The sequence below is a fragment of the Pan paniscus genome, chromosome 10, assembly GCF_029289425.2.
Source record: "Pan paniscus chromosome 10, NHGRI_mPanPan1-v2.0_pri, whole genome shotgun sequence".
NCBI lineage: Eukaryota > Metazoa > Chordata > Mammalia > Primates > Hominidae > Pan > Pan paniscus.
In genome coordinates this window covers 121,036,885-121,054,587 of record NC_073259.2, presented here as the reverse complement: position 1 = coordinate 121,054,587, position 17,703 = coordinate 121,036,885, and the positions used below count along the sequence as shown (strand labels likewise).

Below are 17,703 nucleotides of genomic sequence, written 5' to 3'. Positions count from 1 at the left end.
CAAACCAGCATCCCTGGCACTGTTCACTGGCTGGCTTTATGCTAACACTCTTTCTGAGCTGATCTGGGTCTCACTTGTCTCTCCAACTGTGGACTGAGGCTGTATCCAGTGCCGTGAACAGTGTGGCCTTTTGTACACCCCCAGCGTCCTTTCCACCTGGGATCAGCATCCTGGTGTTCTTTGGAGGGACCACTCCTACCCCACACTCAGCCCATGAGGACTAGGCGGGGGCCACTTCACCATGTGACCCAGTCTTGGCCATCCAGAGCATAATGTCTCCCTAGCCCCAGTAACTAGTTTGGGGGTTGGTAGGTTACCCAAGCCAGGCCAATGAGACTCAATTCCAAGACTTTTATTTGAATTTTAAGAAAAAACAACTTCCCCTTTCTGGAAGCTTAGAGCTGCCAAAGACCACCATATGTTAAGGGCCTATCCAAGACATTAAAAAGCAGAACCGAGAACTGGAGAGAAAAACTGAGTCCTGATGATGCTGCCTGGGCTCCTGGATCTAGCTATGCCTGTAAGCAGCCCTACCCAGGACTTTCCAGTTACATCAGTCAATACATTCCTTTGTTGCGTCTTTTGAGTTAGGTGTCACTAGCAACCAAAAGAGACTTGTTGGACATATCTGGGCCCTCTCTCTGCCATCCTCCCATGACCATTTTCCGGCTCTTTCTCTATGCCTGGCTTTTTGCTGTTTGCTACGAGGGCGGAAGTGAGTCAAGCCTGGCCCTGGGCTGGGAGAGATCACCAGCTTGCAGGACACTGCTTGCCTACAGCTCTCTGAGGACTCACCTTGACCACCTTGATCACTTTGATGGGAGAATTCCGGAAGCAGTTTTCCTTCAAAAATGAACAGATGGTATCAACGGCCTTGTTCACCTGGGCCAGGAACTGGCGGTTGGGCTGGAGAAATTCACTGATGAACTTGTCAAGGTCCCCAGCTGGGGTTTGGTAAAGGAGGGCTGGCTGCAGAGAGAATCCAGGTGGGGCCAGCTTGAGACGGGACTCCCAGGGCTCACCCAAGCCCTGCCCCTTGATGTCCTCCGAGGACAAGACTCCCACTGTCTCCCATGTCCCTCTTTCCTTCTCAGCTGGTGGGTAGGTTCTGAGGTAGCATCAGAAGGACCTGAGATTGAATTTTGGTTCCAGCATCAATACACAGTCTCAGTTTCCCCATGTTTAAATGAGTGCAATAATGAAGTCCGGGTCTCAATGGATTGTCCTGAGTATTAAATGCTGGTTATGAGACTCTGCTGCAAAATAGTAAATGTGATAAAATCATATCCTTTTGGGAGCTGCAAGTGGCTTATGTCTCAGTTTTCCTAGAAGCAGGGTCCATGGCAGGAATTCTTGTGCATATGATTAATTGGGGCAGTGCTTGGAGGAGAAGTGGAACAAGGACAGCAGCAGAGGGCAGAGAAGAGGCTCAGCAAAGCTGGGTGCTCAGCTGGAGACAAGTGTTTGTCTGATTCCACAGGGAGCGCTGGAACGTGAGTTGCATCACAGAGTCGGTTCCGCCTGGAGACAGAGTTAGGCCTTTTGTAACCCTGTGTCACTCAGGCACTGGCTGGGACGTAGCAATCTGTGCGTTTCATGAAAGGCAAGTCTCCAGAGAAGGGGTGGCTATGAGTTGTCAGCCACCAACACTCCTAGCAGCTGGGGATGGGTGCACCGGCAGGTTAAGGGAACCTGACTAGAAGGCAGGGTGCAGGGCCCCCTGCCCCCCAGGACCCTCCGTCTTACCATCACATCCCAGGGCTGCACAGATGTCCCGTCTCTACTCAGAAAGCAGGCCTGCATCCCCAGCGCTGCTGCTTCCCGGGCCAACAGCTCCCAGCTACCGTGGCCCACGTTCCAGGTGGGATCAGCGGGGTCCAGGACCAGGGGTCTGGGGGCACAGCAGGAAGGTGGGTGGGGAAGGTGGGAGTCAGTGAAAGAGGAGGTGGGTGGAAGGGCTGAAAAGGGGCGTGAGGGCTGGAAAGAGTGTCAGGACCTCAGGGTTGGCTCAGTCTTGCCCAAGTGCAGAAGCGATCTCAATTGGCTGCCTCGGTTGGAAAGCTATTGGGTGGCCCCTTCAACTGAGAAATACTATTTTATCATGCTAATAAAACTGGCCCTGGTTTCTTTTGGGACTCCTTATGTCCACACTTCCTCAGCAAGGAGTCCAGAGGGAAGCAGAGTGAGGAGCGGGATTGCCACCCCAAACCCTACCTTGGACTCCTCCTGGATGACTGACCCCAGGGTGACAGTGGGGAGGGGGAGGATAATGAAGCCAGGCAAAGGGAAGCGGGTCTTCACCTGGGTTTTCCAAGCTGGCCAAGAAGGTGCATTCTCATGGCTGGGTCCTCAGTGCTATAGTTGACCGTCCAGTAGACACAGAGCTGCTGATGCTGTTGCACGAGCCCCAGCACCGTCCGGAAGCCTTGGGCCATGTTGAAACAATCCTGCCCGCAGCCCTGCTCCCAGGCAAAGATGGTGAGGAGCTCCAGGGCATAGGCTGGGGGCAGAGAGGCAGGGGCTGGTCGTTTTCCTTTGTTCTGAGCCGCAACCTGTATCACACAAGGCCAACCAAAGATGAGTGATTAGTGGATGTGAGCTGAGTGTGGCCATAAGCACTTGGGGCAGGAAGGGAATACAGAAAACAGAAGCGCAGAAAGAATAGAAACTTGCTGATGCTTCTCATTTTACAGGTGGGTAAACTGAGGTTCAGAGGAGGGTAGTGACTTGTCTAAGGTCATACAGTGAGACTGAGAACTCAGACGTGGCTTTTGCCTAGTGTCTCCCCTCAAGGAATTTGGAAATTTGAAACATCTTGAGTGTGTAACTCTAATTGAAGACAGAAGCATTGACGAATCCATCCATCAGCAGCCTTTAGGAATATTTTAACATTAATCACATAACATGGGGTGGTTGTACAGGAATAGGGGCTGCAATGTATCCATCTTGGTATCCCAGTGTCCATCACAAGTTAGAAATAGCGGGTGCTCGATAGATGTTTGTTGAATATAGGGATGCATGAATACAAGTCAGAATTCAGAGAAGTATTTAGTAAGGGAGCTCCGAAGGATGTTCAGAATTTAGTGCAACTCAAAAGAGGCAACAAGGCTGGGGCATGGTGGCTTGTGCCTGTAATTCTAGCATTTTGGGAGGCCAAGGTGGGTGGATTACTTGAGCCCAGAAGTTCTAGACTAACCTGGGCAACATGGTAAGACTCCTGTCTCTACAAAAAGTACGAAAATCAGCCAGGTGTAGTAGTGCATGCCTGTAGTCTTAGCTACTACGGGGGCTGAGGCAGGAGGATTACTTGAGCCCAGAAGGTCGAGGCTGCAGCGAGCTGTAATTGTGCCACAGCACTCCAGCCTGGGTGACAAAGGGAGACACTTTCTCAAAAAAAAAAAAAAAAAAAGGCTATGAAAGAATGTATTGGCTGATGTAACCCAAAAGCCTTGGAGTAGATCTGCTTTCAGGCACAGCTTGATCCAGAAGCCCATAAGGAGTCATCAGCTTTTCTGTTCAGATCTTTTCTGTTCAAGTGCTCTGGTTTTTCTGTCTTGGACAGGCCCTTACCATATGGTGGTCATTGCCAGCTCTAGGCTTCCAGAAAGGGGAGTTTTCTTTTCTAAAAATAGACATGTGATGGGGGTAATATCATAAGCAAAGGCTTGGAGGTGGGGGAAAAACAGAGAAAACATTTGCAGTGTCAAAAGAGAGAAGTGGATGGGCTAAAGTGAACCCCAGGTACAAGACATGAAGACTTTAGACTTGATGGAGAAAAGATTTTTTTCTAACAGTGGCTTCCAGATCTGGGCAGGAAATGGAGGATGGAGGAGGCCGGTCCTTCTGCTCTGGATGACCAATAAGAAGCAAAGGAGGGGAGATGTGGGTGTAGAGGAGGAACTGATTGGCTGGGGTGGTTGCCATGACAGTGGTGGCTTCCTGGGAGGAGCCAGGGGCAACTCACCTGGTGGTACCAGTGCTTCACCAGCAGAATCAGGTTCTTCAGCTTGACAGGGCGAATGTTCATGAAGTTCCTCCGCAGCTCTGCGAAGCAGGCCTTATGCTCGCCCTCCTGGCAGCCACTGGTGAGGAGCCTCGAGTAGACCTGGGGATTTGGTTTGGTGCCAGAACTGAGCTGCCCTGTAGAAGTTTGAAACACCCTGAGTATGCAACTCCAATTGAAGACAGCAGCATTTACCAACCCATCCATTCACCAGCCTTTATGAATATTCTAACATTAATCACCTAACATTGCAATCAATAATACACTGTAACATTGAATAACAATCAGAGCTATCATTTTTTCAGTATCAATTCTGTACTGGATGCTTTTCAACATTTTTTGCTAATCCATCCAGTAACTGCACAGTGGATAATCTTCTATTTATTTTTTGTTTTTTAAATTTTCCCTGAAAGCTGAAAGATGGATAATCTTGAGCCAGAAAAGCTGTGTCACATAGTGGTTAAAGGAGTGAGCTTTGGAGACAGATAAGCCTGGGTTCAAATCCAAGCTGTGTGATTTTTACCTCTTCAGGTCTAGTTTCCTCATCTGTAAAAGGGAGATCATAAATAGCACCTATCCTTCTAAGGCTATTGTAAGAATCAATTGAAATCTACATGTGAAGTGCTTAGAACAGTATGTAGAATACATCATGTGCTCAATAAGCAGTAATTATTGCTATTATTAACGTTATCTTCCAGAAAAAGAAAAACAAGACACAGAGAGGAAGCTACAATTGAGTCTTGTCCTTCACTTTCATAAGGCTGGCCTCTAAAATAAATGCCTTCTTCATGAAAAGTGACGGCAAAAGGTTGTCCACTGGCAGAGAGGGGCTTCAAGGAAGCTTGCTGCTAGGGCTCTGGGTGGGGGAAAAAAGAAAATCCCCTGTGAGAAACTGGGACCCCGATCCTGTGCTAGATGTGGATGTGAAGTCCAAATTTACAGTATCTGCATGGTGAGGAAATCCCAGACTGTTAAATTAATGCATAATCTAGCCTGGGAATTAGTGAAACTCTTGGAGTCCAGGTAGAAACGAAGTGAAAACGTGGTCCCAAGGGGAATATTTCTCCAACCCAGGGCACAAGGAACTTCCACAGGAAAAGCAAAGACAACAAAATCTCCACAAACCCCAAAGATGAGTTCACAATAAAAAATTACAAACTATATGAGGAAATGATTGACCATGAGGGAGAGTCAGGTGACACAACAAATAGGAAAATTAGCACCTCAAGAATTTGAGTTAATAGGACAATCTGAGACAGTAAAATAAGCATGTTGGAAATTATTGAAGACATCAAAGAAACTGAAACCACAGTGAAAGAATTGAAGCCTATGAACAAATAACTGATTGATTTAAGAAAGAGAGAAACATAACTTTTAGAGGTGAAAAAGTCACTGAAATTTAAAAAAATTAAGGATAAGCAGCAGAGTAGACATTATTTGAATAGAGTCTATAAACCAGAAGACAGGTCCAAGAAACTGAAAAACAGACAGCCCTGATAGACAAAGAGATGGGAACAATGAGAGAGATGAAAAGCCATGGAGGATGAGATAAGAAACCGTCTAACAGGAGTTCCAGAAGTAGAGAATAGACAAAATAGGGGAGAGGCAGTATTCGAAGAGCTATTGGAAGACCTCTCCCTAAAACTAAAGGAAGAATTGAGCTCTCAGATTCAGGAGGGACAGCACATTTCAAAGAGGACACATTAAAAAGAAATCCAGAGAGGAGGTTCCAAGATGGCTGAATAGGAACAGCTCCAGTCTACAGCTCCCAGCGTGAGCGACACAGAAGATGGGTGATTTCTGCATTTCCAACTGAGGTACTGGGTTCCTCTCACTCCTCTCACTGTGGCTTGTTGGACAGTGGGTACAGCCCACGGACCATGAGCCGAAGCAGGGCAGGGCGTCGCCTCACCTGGGAAGTGCAAGGGGTCGGGGAATTCCCTTTCCTAGCCAAAGGAAGCCATGACAGATGGTACCTGGAAAATCGAGACACTCCAACCCTAATACTGTGCTTTTCCAACGGTCTTAGCAAACGGCACACCAGGAGATTATATCCTGCACCTGGCACGGAGGGTCACACGCCCACGGAGCCTCATTCACTGTTAGCACAGCAGTCTGAGATTGAACTGCAAGGCAGAAGCGAGGCTAGGGGAGGGGCATCCACCATTGCTGAGGCTTGAGTAGGTAAACAAAGTGGCTGGGAAGCTCGAACTGGGTGGAGCCCACTGCAGCTCAAGGAGGCCTGCCTGCCTCTGTAGACTCCATCTCTGGGGGCAGGGCATAGCTGAACAAAAGGCAGCAGAAACTTCTGCAGACATAAACGTCCCTGTCTGACAGCTTTGAAGAGAGTAGTGGTTCTCCCAGCATGGAGTTTGAGATCTGAGAACGGACAGACTGCCTCCTCAAGTGGGTCCCTGATCCCCGAGTAGCCTAACTGGGAGGCACTTCCCCGTAGGGGCCGACTGACACCTCATATGGCTGGGTGCCCCTCTGAGACGAAGCTTCCAAAGGAAGGATCAGGCAGCAATATTTGCAGTTCTGCAATATTTGCTGTTCTGCAGCCTCCACTGGTGATATCCAGGCAAACAGGGTCTGGAGTGGACCTCCAGCAAACTCCAACAGACCTGCAGCTGAGGGTCCTGACTGTTAGAAGGAAAACTAACAAACAGAAAGGACATCCACACCAAAATCCCATCTGTACGTCACCATCATCAAAGACCAAAGGTAGATAAAGCCACAAAGATGGGGGGCGACCAGAGCAGAAAAGCTGAAAATTCTAAAAATCAGAGCGCCTCTTCTCCTCCAAAGGAATGCAGCTCCTCGCAAGCAATGGAACAAAGCTGGATGGAGAATGACTTTGATGAGTTGAGAGAAGAAGGCTTCAGACAATTGGTAATAACAAACTTCTCCGAGCTAAAGGAGGATGTTCAAACCTATCGCAAAGAAGCTAAAAACCTTGAGAAAAGATTAAACGAATGGCTAACTAGAATGAACAGCATAGAGAAGACCTTAAATGACCTGATGGAGCTGAAAACCATGGCACAAGAACTACGTGATGCATGCACAAGCTTCAGTGGCCGATTCTATCAAGTGGAAGAAAGGGTATCAGTGATTGAAGATCAAATGAATGAAATGAAGTGAGAAGAGAAGTTTAGAGAAAAAAGAGTAAAAAGAAATGAACAAATCCTCCAAGAAAGATGGGACTATATGAAAAGATCAAATCTATGTCTGATTGGTGTACCGGAAAGTGACAGGGAGAATGGAACCAAGTTGGAAAACACTCTGCAGGATATTATCCAGGAGAACTTCCCCAACCTAGCAAGGCAGGCCAACATTAAAATTCAGGAAATACAGAGAACGCCACAAAGATACTCCTTGAGAAGACCAACTCCAAGACACATAATTGTCAGATTCACCAAAGTTGAAATGAAGGAAAAAATGTTAAGGGCAGCCAGAGAGAAAGCTCGAGTTACCCACAAAGGGAAGCCCATCAGACTAACAGCAGATCTCTCGGCAGAAACTCTACAAGCCAGAAGATAGTGGGGGCCAATATTCAAAGTTCTTAAAGAAAAGAGTTTTCAACCCAGAATTTCATATCCAGTCAACCTAAGCTTCATAAGTGAAGGAGAAATACAATCCTTTACAGACAAGCAAATGCTGAGAGATTTTGTCACCACCAGGCCTGCCTTACAAGAGCTCCTGAAGGAAGCACTAAACATGGAAAGGAACAATCGGTACCAGCCACTGCAAAAACATGCCTAATTGTAAAGACCATCGATGCTAGGAAGAAACTGCATCAACTAACGAGCAAAATAACCAGCCAACATCATAATGACATGATCAAATTTACACATAACAATATTAACCTTAAATGTAAATGGACTAAATGCTCCAATTAAAAGACACAGACTGGCAAATTGGATAGAGTCAAGACCCATCAGTGTGCTGTATTCAGGAGACCCAGCTCACATGCAGAGACACACATAGACTGAAAATAAAGGGATGGAGGAAGATCTACCAAGCAAATGGAAAACAAAAAAAAGCAAGGGTTGCAATCCTAGTCTCTGATAAAAGGGACTTTAAACCAACAAAGATCAAAAGAGACAAAGAAGGCCATTACATAATGGTGAAAGGATCAATTCAACAAGAAGAGCTAACTGTCCTAAATATATATGCGCCCAATACAGGAACACCCAGATTCATAAAGCAAGTCCTTAGAGACCTACAAAGATACTTAGACTCCCACACAATAATAATGGGAGACTTTAACACCCCACTGTCAACATTAAACAGATCAATGAGACAGAAAGTTAACAAGGATATCCAAGAATTGAACTCAGCTCTGCACCAAGCGGACCTAATAGACATCTACAGAACTGTCCACCCCAAATCAACAGAATATACATTCTTCTCAGCACCACATTACACTTATTCCAAAATTGACCACATGGTTGGAAGAAAAGCACTCCTCAGCAAATGTAAAAGAACAGAAATTATAACAAGCTGTCTCTCAGACCACAGTGCAATCAAACTAGAACTCAGGATTAAGAAACTCACTCAAAACCACTCAACTACATGGAAACTGAACAACCTGCTCCTGAATGACTACTTGGTACATAACTAAATGAAGGCAGAAATAAAGATGTTCTTTGAAACCAATGAGAACAAAGACACAACATACCAGAATCTCTGGGACACATTTAAAGCAGTGTGTAGAGGGAAATTTATAGCACTAAATGTCCACAGGAGAAAGCAAGAAAGATCTAAAATTGACACCCTAACATCACAATGAAAAGAACTAGAGAAGCAAGAGCAAACACATTCAAAAGCTAGCAGAAGGCAGGAAATAACTAAGATCAGAGCAGAACTGAAGGAGACAGAGACACAAAAAACCCTTCAAAAAATCAGTGAATCCGAGAGCTGGTTTTTTGAAAAGATGAACAAAATTGATAGACTGCTAGCAAGACTAGTAAAGAAGAAAAGAGAGAAGGATCGAATAGACACAATAAAAAATGATAAAGGGGATATCACCACCGATTACACAGAAATACAAACTACCATCAGAGAATACTATAAACACCTCTACACAAATAAACTAGAAAATCTAGATAAAATGGATAAATTCCCAGACACATACACCCTCCCAAGACTAAACCAGGAAGAAGTTGAATCCCTGAATAGACCAATAACAGACTCTGAAATTGAGGCAATAATTAATAGCCTACCAACCAAAAAAAGTCCAGGACCAGATGGATTCACAGCCGAATTCTACCAGAGGTACAAAGAGGAGCTGTTACCATTCCTTCTGAAACTTTTCCAATCACTAGAAAAAGACGGAATCCTCCATAACTCATTTTATGAGGCCAGCATCATCCTGATACCAAAGCCTGGCAGAGACACAACAAAAAAAGACCAATATCCCTGATGAACATCTATGCGAAAATCCTCAATAAAACATCTATGCAAAAATCCTCAATAAAATACTGGCAAACTGAATCCAGCAGCACATCAAAAAGCTTATCCACCCTGATCAAGTTGGCTTCATCCTTGGGATGCAAGGCTGGTTCAACATACACAAATCAATAAACGTAATCCATCATATAAACAGAACCAAAGACAAAAACCACATGATTATTTCAATAGATGCCAAAAAGGCCTTCGAGAAAATTCAACAGCCCTTCATGCTAAAAACTCTCAATAAACTAGGTATTGATGGGAGGCATCTCAAAATAATGAGTTATTTATGACAAACCCACAGCCAATATCGTACTGAATGGGCAGAAACTGGAAGCATTCCCTTTGAAAACTGGCACAAGACAGGGATGCCCTCTCTCATCACCACTCCTATTCAACATAGTGTTGTAAGTTCTGGCCAGGGCAATAAGGCAGGAGAAAGAAATAAAGGGTATTCAATTAGGAAACGAGGAAGTTAAATTGTCCCTGTTTGCAGATGACATGATTTTATATTTAGAAAACCCCATCATCTCAGCCCAAAATGTTCTTAAGCTGATAAGCAACTTCAGCAAAGTCTCAGGATACAAAATCACTGTGCAAAAATCACAAGCATTCCTATACACCAATAACAAACAAACAGAGAGCCAAATCATGAGTGAACTCCCATTCACAATTGCTTCAAAGAGAATGAAATACCCAGGAATCCAACTTACAATGGATGTGAAGGACTTCTTCAAGGAGAACTACAAACCACTGCTCAGTGAAATAAAACAGGACACAAACAAATGGAAGAACATTCCATGCTCATGGATAGGAAAAATCAATATTGTGAAAATGGCCATATTGCCCAAGGTAATTTATAGATTCAATGCCATCCCTATCAAGCTACCAATGACTTTCTTCACAGAATTGGAAAAAACTACTTTAAAGTTCATATGAAACCAAAAAAGAGCCTGCATTGCCAAGACAATCCTAAGCCAAAAGAACAAAGCTGGAGGCATCACGCTACCTGACTTCAAACTATACTACAAGGCTACAGTAACCAAAACAGCATGGTACTGTACCAAAACAGAGATATAGACCAATGGAATAGAACAGAGCCCTCAGAAATAACACCACACGTCTATAACCATCTGATCTTTGACAAACCTGACAAAAACAAGAAATGGGGGCCAGGTGCAGTGGTTCACGCCTGTAATCCTAGCACTTTGGGAGGCCGAGGCGGGTGGATCACGAGGTCGGGAGATCAAGACCATCCTGGCTAACATGGTGAAACCCTGTCTGTCTCTACTAAAAAATACAAAAAAATTAGCCAGATGTGGTGGTGGGCACCTGTAGTCCCAGCTACTGGGGAAGCTGAGGCAAGAGAATGGTGTGAACCTGGGAGGCGGAGCTTGCAGTGAGCTGAGATCGCGTCACTGCACTCCAGCCTAGGCAACAGAGCGAGACTCCATCTCAAACAACAACAACAACAACAACAACAACAACAAACAAACAAACAGACAAACAAGAAATGGGGAAAGGATTCCCTATTTAATAAATAGTGCTGGGAAAACTGGCTAGCCATATCTAGAAAGCTGAAACTGGATCCTTTCCTTACACCTTATACAAAATTAATTCAAGATGGATTAAAGACTTACATCTTAGACCTAAAACCATAAAAACCCTAGAAGAAAACCTAGGCAATACCATTCAGGACATAGGCATGGGCAAGGACTTCATGACTAAAACACCAAAAGCAATGGCAACAGAAGCCAAAACTGACAAATTGGATCTAATTAAACTAAAGAGCTTCTGCACAGCAAAAGAAACTACCATCAGAGTGAACAAGCAACCTAAAGAATGGGAGAAAATTTTTACAATCTACTCATCTGACAAAGGGCTAATATCCAGAATCTACAAAGAACTTAAACAAATTTATAAGAAAAAAATCAAACAACCCCATCAAAAAGTGGGTAAAGGATATGAACAGACACTTCTCAAAAGAAGACATTTATGCAGCCAACAGACACATGAAAAAATGCTCATCATCACTGGCCATCAGAGAAATGCAAATCAAAACCACAATGAGATACCATCTCACACCAGTTAGAATGGCGATCATTAAAAAGTCAGGAAACAACAGGTGCTGGAGAGGATGTGGAGAAATAGGAACACTTTTACACTGTTGGTGGGACTGTAAACTAGTTCAACCATTTTGGAGACAGTGTGGCGATTCCTCAAGGATCTAGAACTAGAAATACCATTTGACCCAGCCATCCCATTACCGGGTATATACCCAAAGGATTATAAATCATGCTGCTAGAAAGACACATGCACACATATGTTTATTGTGGCACTATTCACAAGAGCAAAGACTTGGAACCAACCCAAATGTCCATCAATGACAGACTGGATTAAGAAAATGTGGCACATATACACTATGGAATACTATGCAGCCATAAAAAAGGATGAGTTCATGTCCTTTGTAGGGACATGGATGAAGTTGGAAACCATCATTCTGAGCAAACTAACACAGGAGCAGAAAACCAAACACCACATGTTCTCACTCATAGGTGGGAACTGAACAATGAGAACACTTGGACACAGGGTGGGGAACATCACACACCAGGGCCTGTCGTGGGGTGGGGGGAGTGGGGAGGGATAGCATTAGAAGATATACCTAATGTAAATGACGAGTTAATGGGTGCAGCACACCAACATGGCACATGTATACATATGTAACAAACCTGCATGTTGTGCACATGTACCCTAGAACTTAAAGTATAATAAAAAAATCATAGAAAAAAAGAATTCTATACACAGATACATCAAAGAGAAACTGAAGAATACTATGAACCAAGAGAAAGTCTTAAAAGCCACTGAAAGGGAAATCAAAAGAAAATGAACAAACAAAATTCATGCATGCAAACAAAAAACAGATCATTAACAACAAAAAATCAATAACTGACAGAGACTTCTCATCAGCAACAACAGGTAAGAAGACAGCAGAACTAAGGAAAACAAGTGTCAAGCATCCCATTCAAGCATGGAGGTGAAACAGAAATGGTTTTAGACAAAGTCTGAGAAAAATTTGTCACTCATAAACCCTTTCTGAAAAAGTACTAAAAGATGTATTTCTGTAAGAAGGAAAATGAATCCAGAAGAAAGAACAGGAAATCAAGTAGCAATGGTGAAAAAATTTGTTAATTATATTAATAGGGTTTAATTTGCATAGACTGTAAAAACAAAAACAAAAGAAATAATCTCCCCTATTATTAGTGTCTGGAAGTTTAGTTCCAAGATATTATCAAACCCTTGAAGATCATTATATCATTGTTGCTTCTTTCATTTTTGTCTTTTAGCTTTGTGCTGCCTGTAATGCGTACAATTTAATAACACATGCTAGTAAATAAAGAGTAGAGAGGGTACGTCAGGAAAATGCTGACAAAGGAGGACTGAAGCCCTATTAATATCAGACAAAAGGCTTTAAGACAAAGATAACTTTCAGAAATGAAGATTATTACTTAATAATAAAAGAACAATCCAATAAAATATAATATTATGCACTTATATGTTCCCAATAACATAGCCTCAAAATATAAAAAGCAAAATTTACAGAATTGCAAGGAACAAGGGATAAATATCCATTCAGAGCAGGAGATTTTAAGATATTTTACTCAGAAATTGAGAGACCAAACAAAAAATTATCCGAGCAAGAAGTCATAAGCTAGATCTAAAGGACCTATATAGAAGTCTGCATTCAGCAATGGAAAGCATGAGATGGAGTCTCACTCTGTCTCTCAGGCTGGAGTGCAGTGGTGCAATCTCAGCTCACTGCAACCTCCGCCTCCCAGGTTCAAGAGATTTTCCTGCCTCAGTCTCCCGAGTAGCTGGGATTACAGGTGCGTGCCACCATGCCAGGCTATTTTTTTTTTTTTTTGGATTTTTAGTGGAGATGGGGTTTCACTGTGGCCAGGCTGGTCTCGAACTCCTGACCTCAAGTGACCCGCCCGCATTGGCCTTCCAAAATGCTGGGATTACAGGTGTGGTCCACCATGCCTGGATGGAAAGCATGCATTCTTTTCAACCATGGGCAACCTAAGAAATGCCAACAAATTCCAAAGAATTGATATCACATAAAGTATGTTTTCTGACTACAGTTTTAAAAAAGATAATAAGTAAATGCCGAAAGCAAACAAATCTCCAAAACATTCATTTGGAAAGCTACTTCCAAATATTCATGGATGAAAGAACAAACAATAAGGTCATAATTAAAAGTACTAAATATTTAGACCGGAATGATAATAAAAATTATACATGTCAAACAAAAGATTTGCCCTGTAGCTAATGTGATACTGAAAGGGAAATGGGTAGCTTTAATTGTATTGACTAAAACTGATAATTACTAAGCTAAGATTCACCTCTGAAAGTTAAAAAAAAAAATGAACCATAAAATAAATCCTTTAAAATAAGGAAGAAAATTATAACATGAGAAATTTCTTTAAAAAAATACCAAGCAGATATGCCTACTGTTAACATTTGTTAAATCTGAATTGGGCTACATGGGTGTGTGATGTCTGTAGTTTTCTGTATGCTTGAAACATTTCATAATTAAAATATTTGTAAAGTTAAAGCACTAAATAGTTGTAAGATTTGATGGTGATGATTACTTTCAGTATCTCAAAGTAGTTTTCAATGCTTGGTCAAGTAGGAGAATTAGGATCACAAAGAGGATGGCAGGTGCCCCTGTTAGATGGGTGCCTGAGGTCCCTATCACTCTCCAAGGGACAGGCTGGGCGCCCTCACCCACAGCATCGAAGGCAGGCAGCAGGCTAACATCCATCCAGCTCTTCAGGGCTGTGGACACCAGCTGGAACTGCAGAGCCTCAGGCACATTCTGCTCAGGAAACTGAAGGCTCAGGCCGGGCACCTGGTCCTGCCACCAGGATTCTAGCTGCGCTCGCATCTCATCAAGGATCTCTGCGCGGCGGGGCCCCTGGTCCTTGTAGTCCGTGAAGCAGTTGAGGAAGATGATGAGTTCAACATCACAGCCATCCCTTAGGTCTGTGCCCCGGCCAAATGAGCCCCCCTGTGGAGGGAAGAACAGCTCAGATCAGGGACCCTCTAGGAGCCTGGGAGTCGGACTACGATCCCATCACCTGCGCCCCATGTACAGCCTGGAACCTGCCCTCTTGCTGATGTCAGGTCTGGGGACTATGACAGAGGCCGACTGCATGGGTCCTGTGACCTCTTAGAATTGTGACAGAGAGTCAAGTTGTATCTGCCTGCACCTGCCCTCTGATCCATGAAGCCTGAGCTAAGTCAGACCAAACTGCAGCAACAGATAATGGAGGTGGGATTGAGTAGGGGCAGCAACCAAACATTTTAGCCTACTATCTGCAGCATCTACTGACTGCACATCTGGGCCAGCAGTTGCAAATTGAGGTCCCAAGCCCAAATAGGGCCTGCAATTGTCCTCTGTTGCCCTGTTTCCATCAATTCCCTCCCTCCCTCCTTCACACGGGATATCATACATATCCGGTACATGTAAGTGCTCACTAAATGTTTGTTGCAGGAAAGAAAGAAGAAGAGAGGATACAAAATTTCTGTTCTTCTGGAACTTACATGCTGGCTGGGGGAGGGAAGGAAGGGACCATCAATAAACAATAGGTCCTGAGAAAATGCTAAGTGCTGTGCAGAACAGAAAGGGGGCTGGTAGTGCAAGACTGCAATTTTATTTTTATTTATTTTTATTTTTGAGATGGAGTTTCACTCTTGTCACCCAGGCTGGAGTGCAGTGGCATGGTCTCAGCTCACTGCAACCTCCGCCTCCTGGGTTCAAGCAATTTTCCTGCCTCAGCCTCCTGCGTAGCTGGGATTACAGGGGCCCGTCACCATGCCCAGCTAATTTTTGTATTTTCAGTAGAGACAGGGTTTCACCATGTTGGCCTGGGTGGTCTTGAACTCCTGACCTCAGGTGATCTGCCCACCTTGGCCTCCCAAACTTCTAGGATTACAGGCGTGAGCCACCGTGCCCGGGCAAGACTGCAATTTTAAATTGTGTGGTCAGGCCTCAGTGGACGAGGACATCAGATCAAGAAACTTGAAGAGGAGAGACAGAGAGAGCGAGAGAGAGAGAGCCAAATGGTTGGGGAAGAGAATTCTCATTTTCTTCTAGGAAGAGAAAACAGCCACTACAGAGGCCTTGAATTGTTCTGTGGACCTGGTAAGCTCAGAGCAGCCAGGAGGCCAGGGTGGAGTAAGTCAAGGCCAGAGGGAGACCAGGGCCCATCCTATAGGACTTGAGGCCTCTGTGCCCTGTGAAACCATGGAGAATTTTGAGCTGAGGAGGGAAGTGATCTGATTCTTGTAATAGTGTTTTAAAAACTGTATCATTAAAAAAAGAAAATCTAAGCTGGCACTTAAATATATTTTATTTAAGCCAGCAAATCATCCTTCCTGGGCCGTCCAGTTCCCCAGCCCAACCTCAGCTCCACTGCTGTAACCCCTTCCCTTCCCCACGCTGATCCCTCGATAGGGTCCCCCCTGTGTCTCCACTGGCCCAACTCACTTTACTGACTCTTGAGGCCTTGTGAACACAGTTCTCACGGAGGCAGCGCAAGATGATGTCGATGGCCTTTTTCACCTGCTCCTGGAACTGGGGGCTCGGCTTCAGGTGGTCCTGGATGAAGCGGTCCAGCTCCTTGGTGGGGATCTGAGACAGGTCCAAGGCCATTCCCGGCACAGAGGGGACGATGCTGGCTGCCCCAGTGGGGCCAGGAGCTGGGCATGAGGGAGGTTTGCTCCCTGCTCTTGGGTACACAGCACTGAGGCTCTTGCTGTTTTCAGGGGTCTTCTGGTTAGGGTCTAGCTGGATGGGGTGGCCCAAACCTGAGCACCCAGCACATGGAAGGCCCTGGAAGGTCATTGAAGGAGCTGCCTCAGCCAGGCGCAGAGGTTTCTGCATCAACCCAATGCCTTCTCTCCCCAGCTCCCACCCTTTGTACAGTCAGGGTGACTGAGGCTCAGAGAGGGGAAGTGGGAGGGCCATGGCTAACCCACATGGCCATCTTTGGGCAGAGTTGAAAAAGGTGCCTTTCTGAAGGGATAAACTGCAAAATGGGTGCCCTTGTGATGGGCAGAAAGGTCTGGTAAGCAGACCATAGCTGCAGAAAAACAAAGGACTCCTTCCCCCGGGCAGTTTCAGCTTGAGCTTGGTGATAAGACTGTTTTACATGCCTGATGCCCTGTGCATTTTTTTTTTTTTTGGGACGGAGTCTTACTCTGTCGCCCAGGCTGGAGTACAATGGAGTGATCTCAGCTCATTGCAACCTCCGCCTCCCTAGTTCAAGCAATTCTCCTGCCTCAGCCTCTCGAGTAGCTGAGATTACACGCACCCACCACCACGCCTGGCTAATTTTCGTATTTTTAGTAGAGACGAGGTTTCACCATATTGTCCAGGCTGGTCTCGAACTCCTGACCTCTGACCTCAGGTAATCTGCCCACCTCGGCCTCCCAGTGTGTTGAGATTACAGGCGTGAGCCACCACACCCGGCCACCCCTGCTTTTTAAAGCCTGTTCCACACCATATGGCACATAGTAGATGCTCAGGAAACACTGGACACATAAACAAAGTGCAAAACCCAAGGGTCCTGGGGCCCCCTCACTTACCGGCCCCTTCCAAGACTGCACTGGGTCCCCCATCCCCCTCAGAAAGCATGGGTGGTCATAGCAGGATGCTGCCTCCTGGGCTAGCAAATCCCAGTGCCAGGCTGCCCCGTTCCCCAGGTCCCATGTGGGGTCAGCTGGGTCCAGGATCACAGGCCTGCAATTTCAGAGAGACAAGAAGGTTCTGGTTAGCAAGAGGGCTCTGGAGTGAAACGGACCTGGTTCCAATCGCATCTCTGCTACTTTCCAGCTGTGTGACCTGGGGCAAATGATTTACCCTCTCTGAGCCTCGATTTCCTTATCCGCAAAATGAGGAAAACAACATTGCCTGCTTATCATTGTCAACCCTGGCTGCACGTTGGAATCACAAGATACCAGGATCCACTCACAAGGGCTCTTGAGTTACACCCTACAATTCAGCAATTTCATTCCTAGGTATATTTCCAACAGATATGCATATGCACCAAAAAACATGTCCAAGAATGTTTATGATGGCCCTATTTGTAATAGTTCCAAGTTGAAAGAACTCAAATGTCCATCATCAGTAGAATAGACAACACATTTTGATAAATTCACACAATGGAATACTATACAGC

General features: G+C 44.9%; 1 protein-coding gene across 2 annotated transcripts in view; it reads right to left on the bottom strand.

The window, feature by feature from the left end:
- The window catches only part of OAS3 (2'-5'-oligoadenylate synthetase 3), a 38,062-nt gene that overhangs the window by 11,119 nt on the left and 9,240 nt on the right, over window positions 1–17,703 (bottom strand). For both annotated transcript variants that reach the window (XM_055096200.2, XM_034934564.3), the window contains exons 5-11: window positions 17,111–17,264; window positions 16,011–16,355; window positions 14,246–14,528; window positions 3,965–4,140; window positions 2,302–2,552; window positions 1,747–1,891; window positions 796–969 (exon numbers count right to left, since the gene is read on the bottom strand). In XM_055096200.2, coding sequence (XP_054952175.1) covers window positions 796–969; window positions 1,747–1,891; window positions 2,302–2,552; window positions 3,965–4,140; window positions 14,246–14,528; window positions 16,011–16,355; window positions 17,111–17,264 — 1,528 coding nt within the window. The remainder of the gene's footprint in view (window positions 1–795; window positions 970–1,746; window positions 1,892–2,301; window positions 2,553–3,964; window positions 4,141–14,245; window positions 14,529–16,010; window positions 16,356–17,110; window positions 17,265–17,703) is intronic.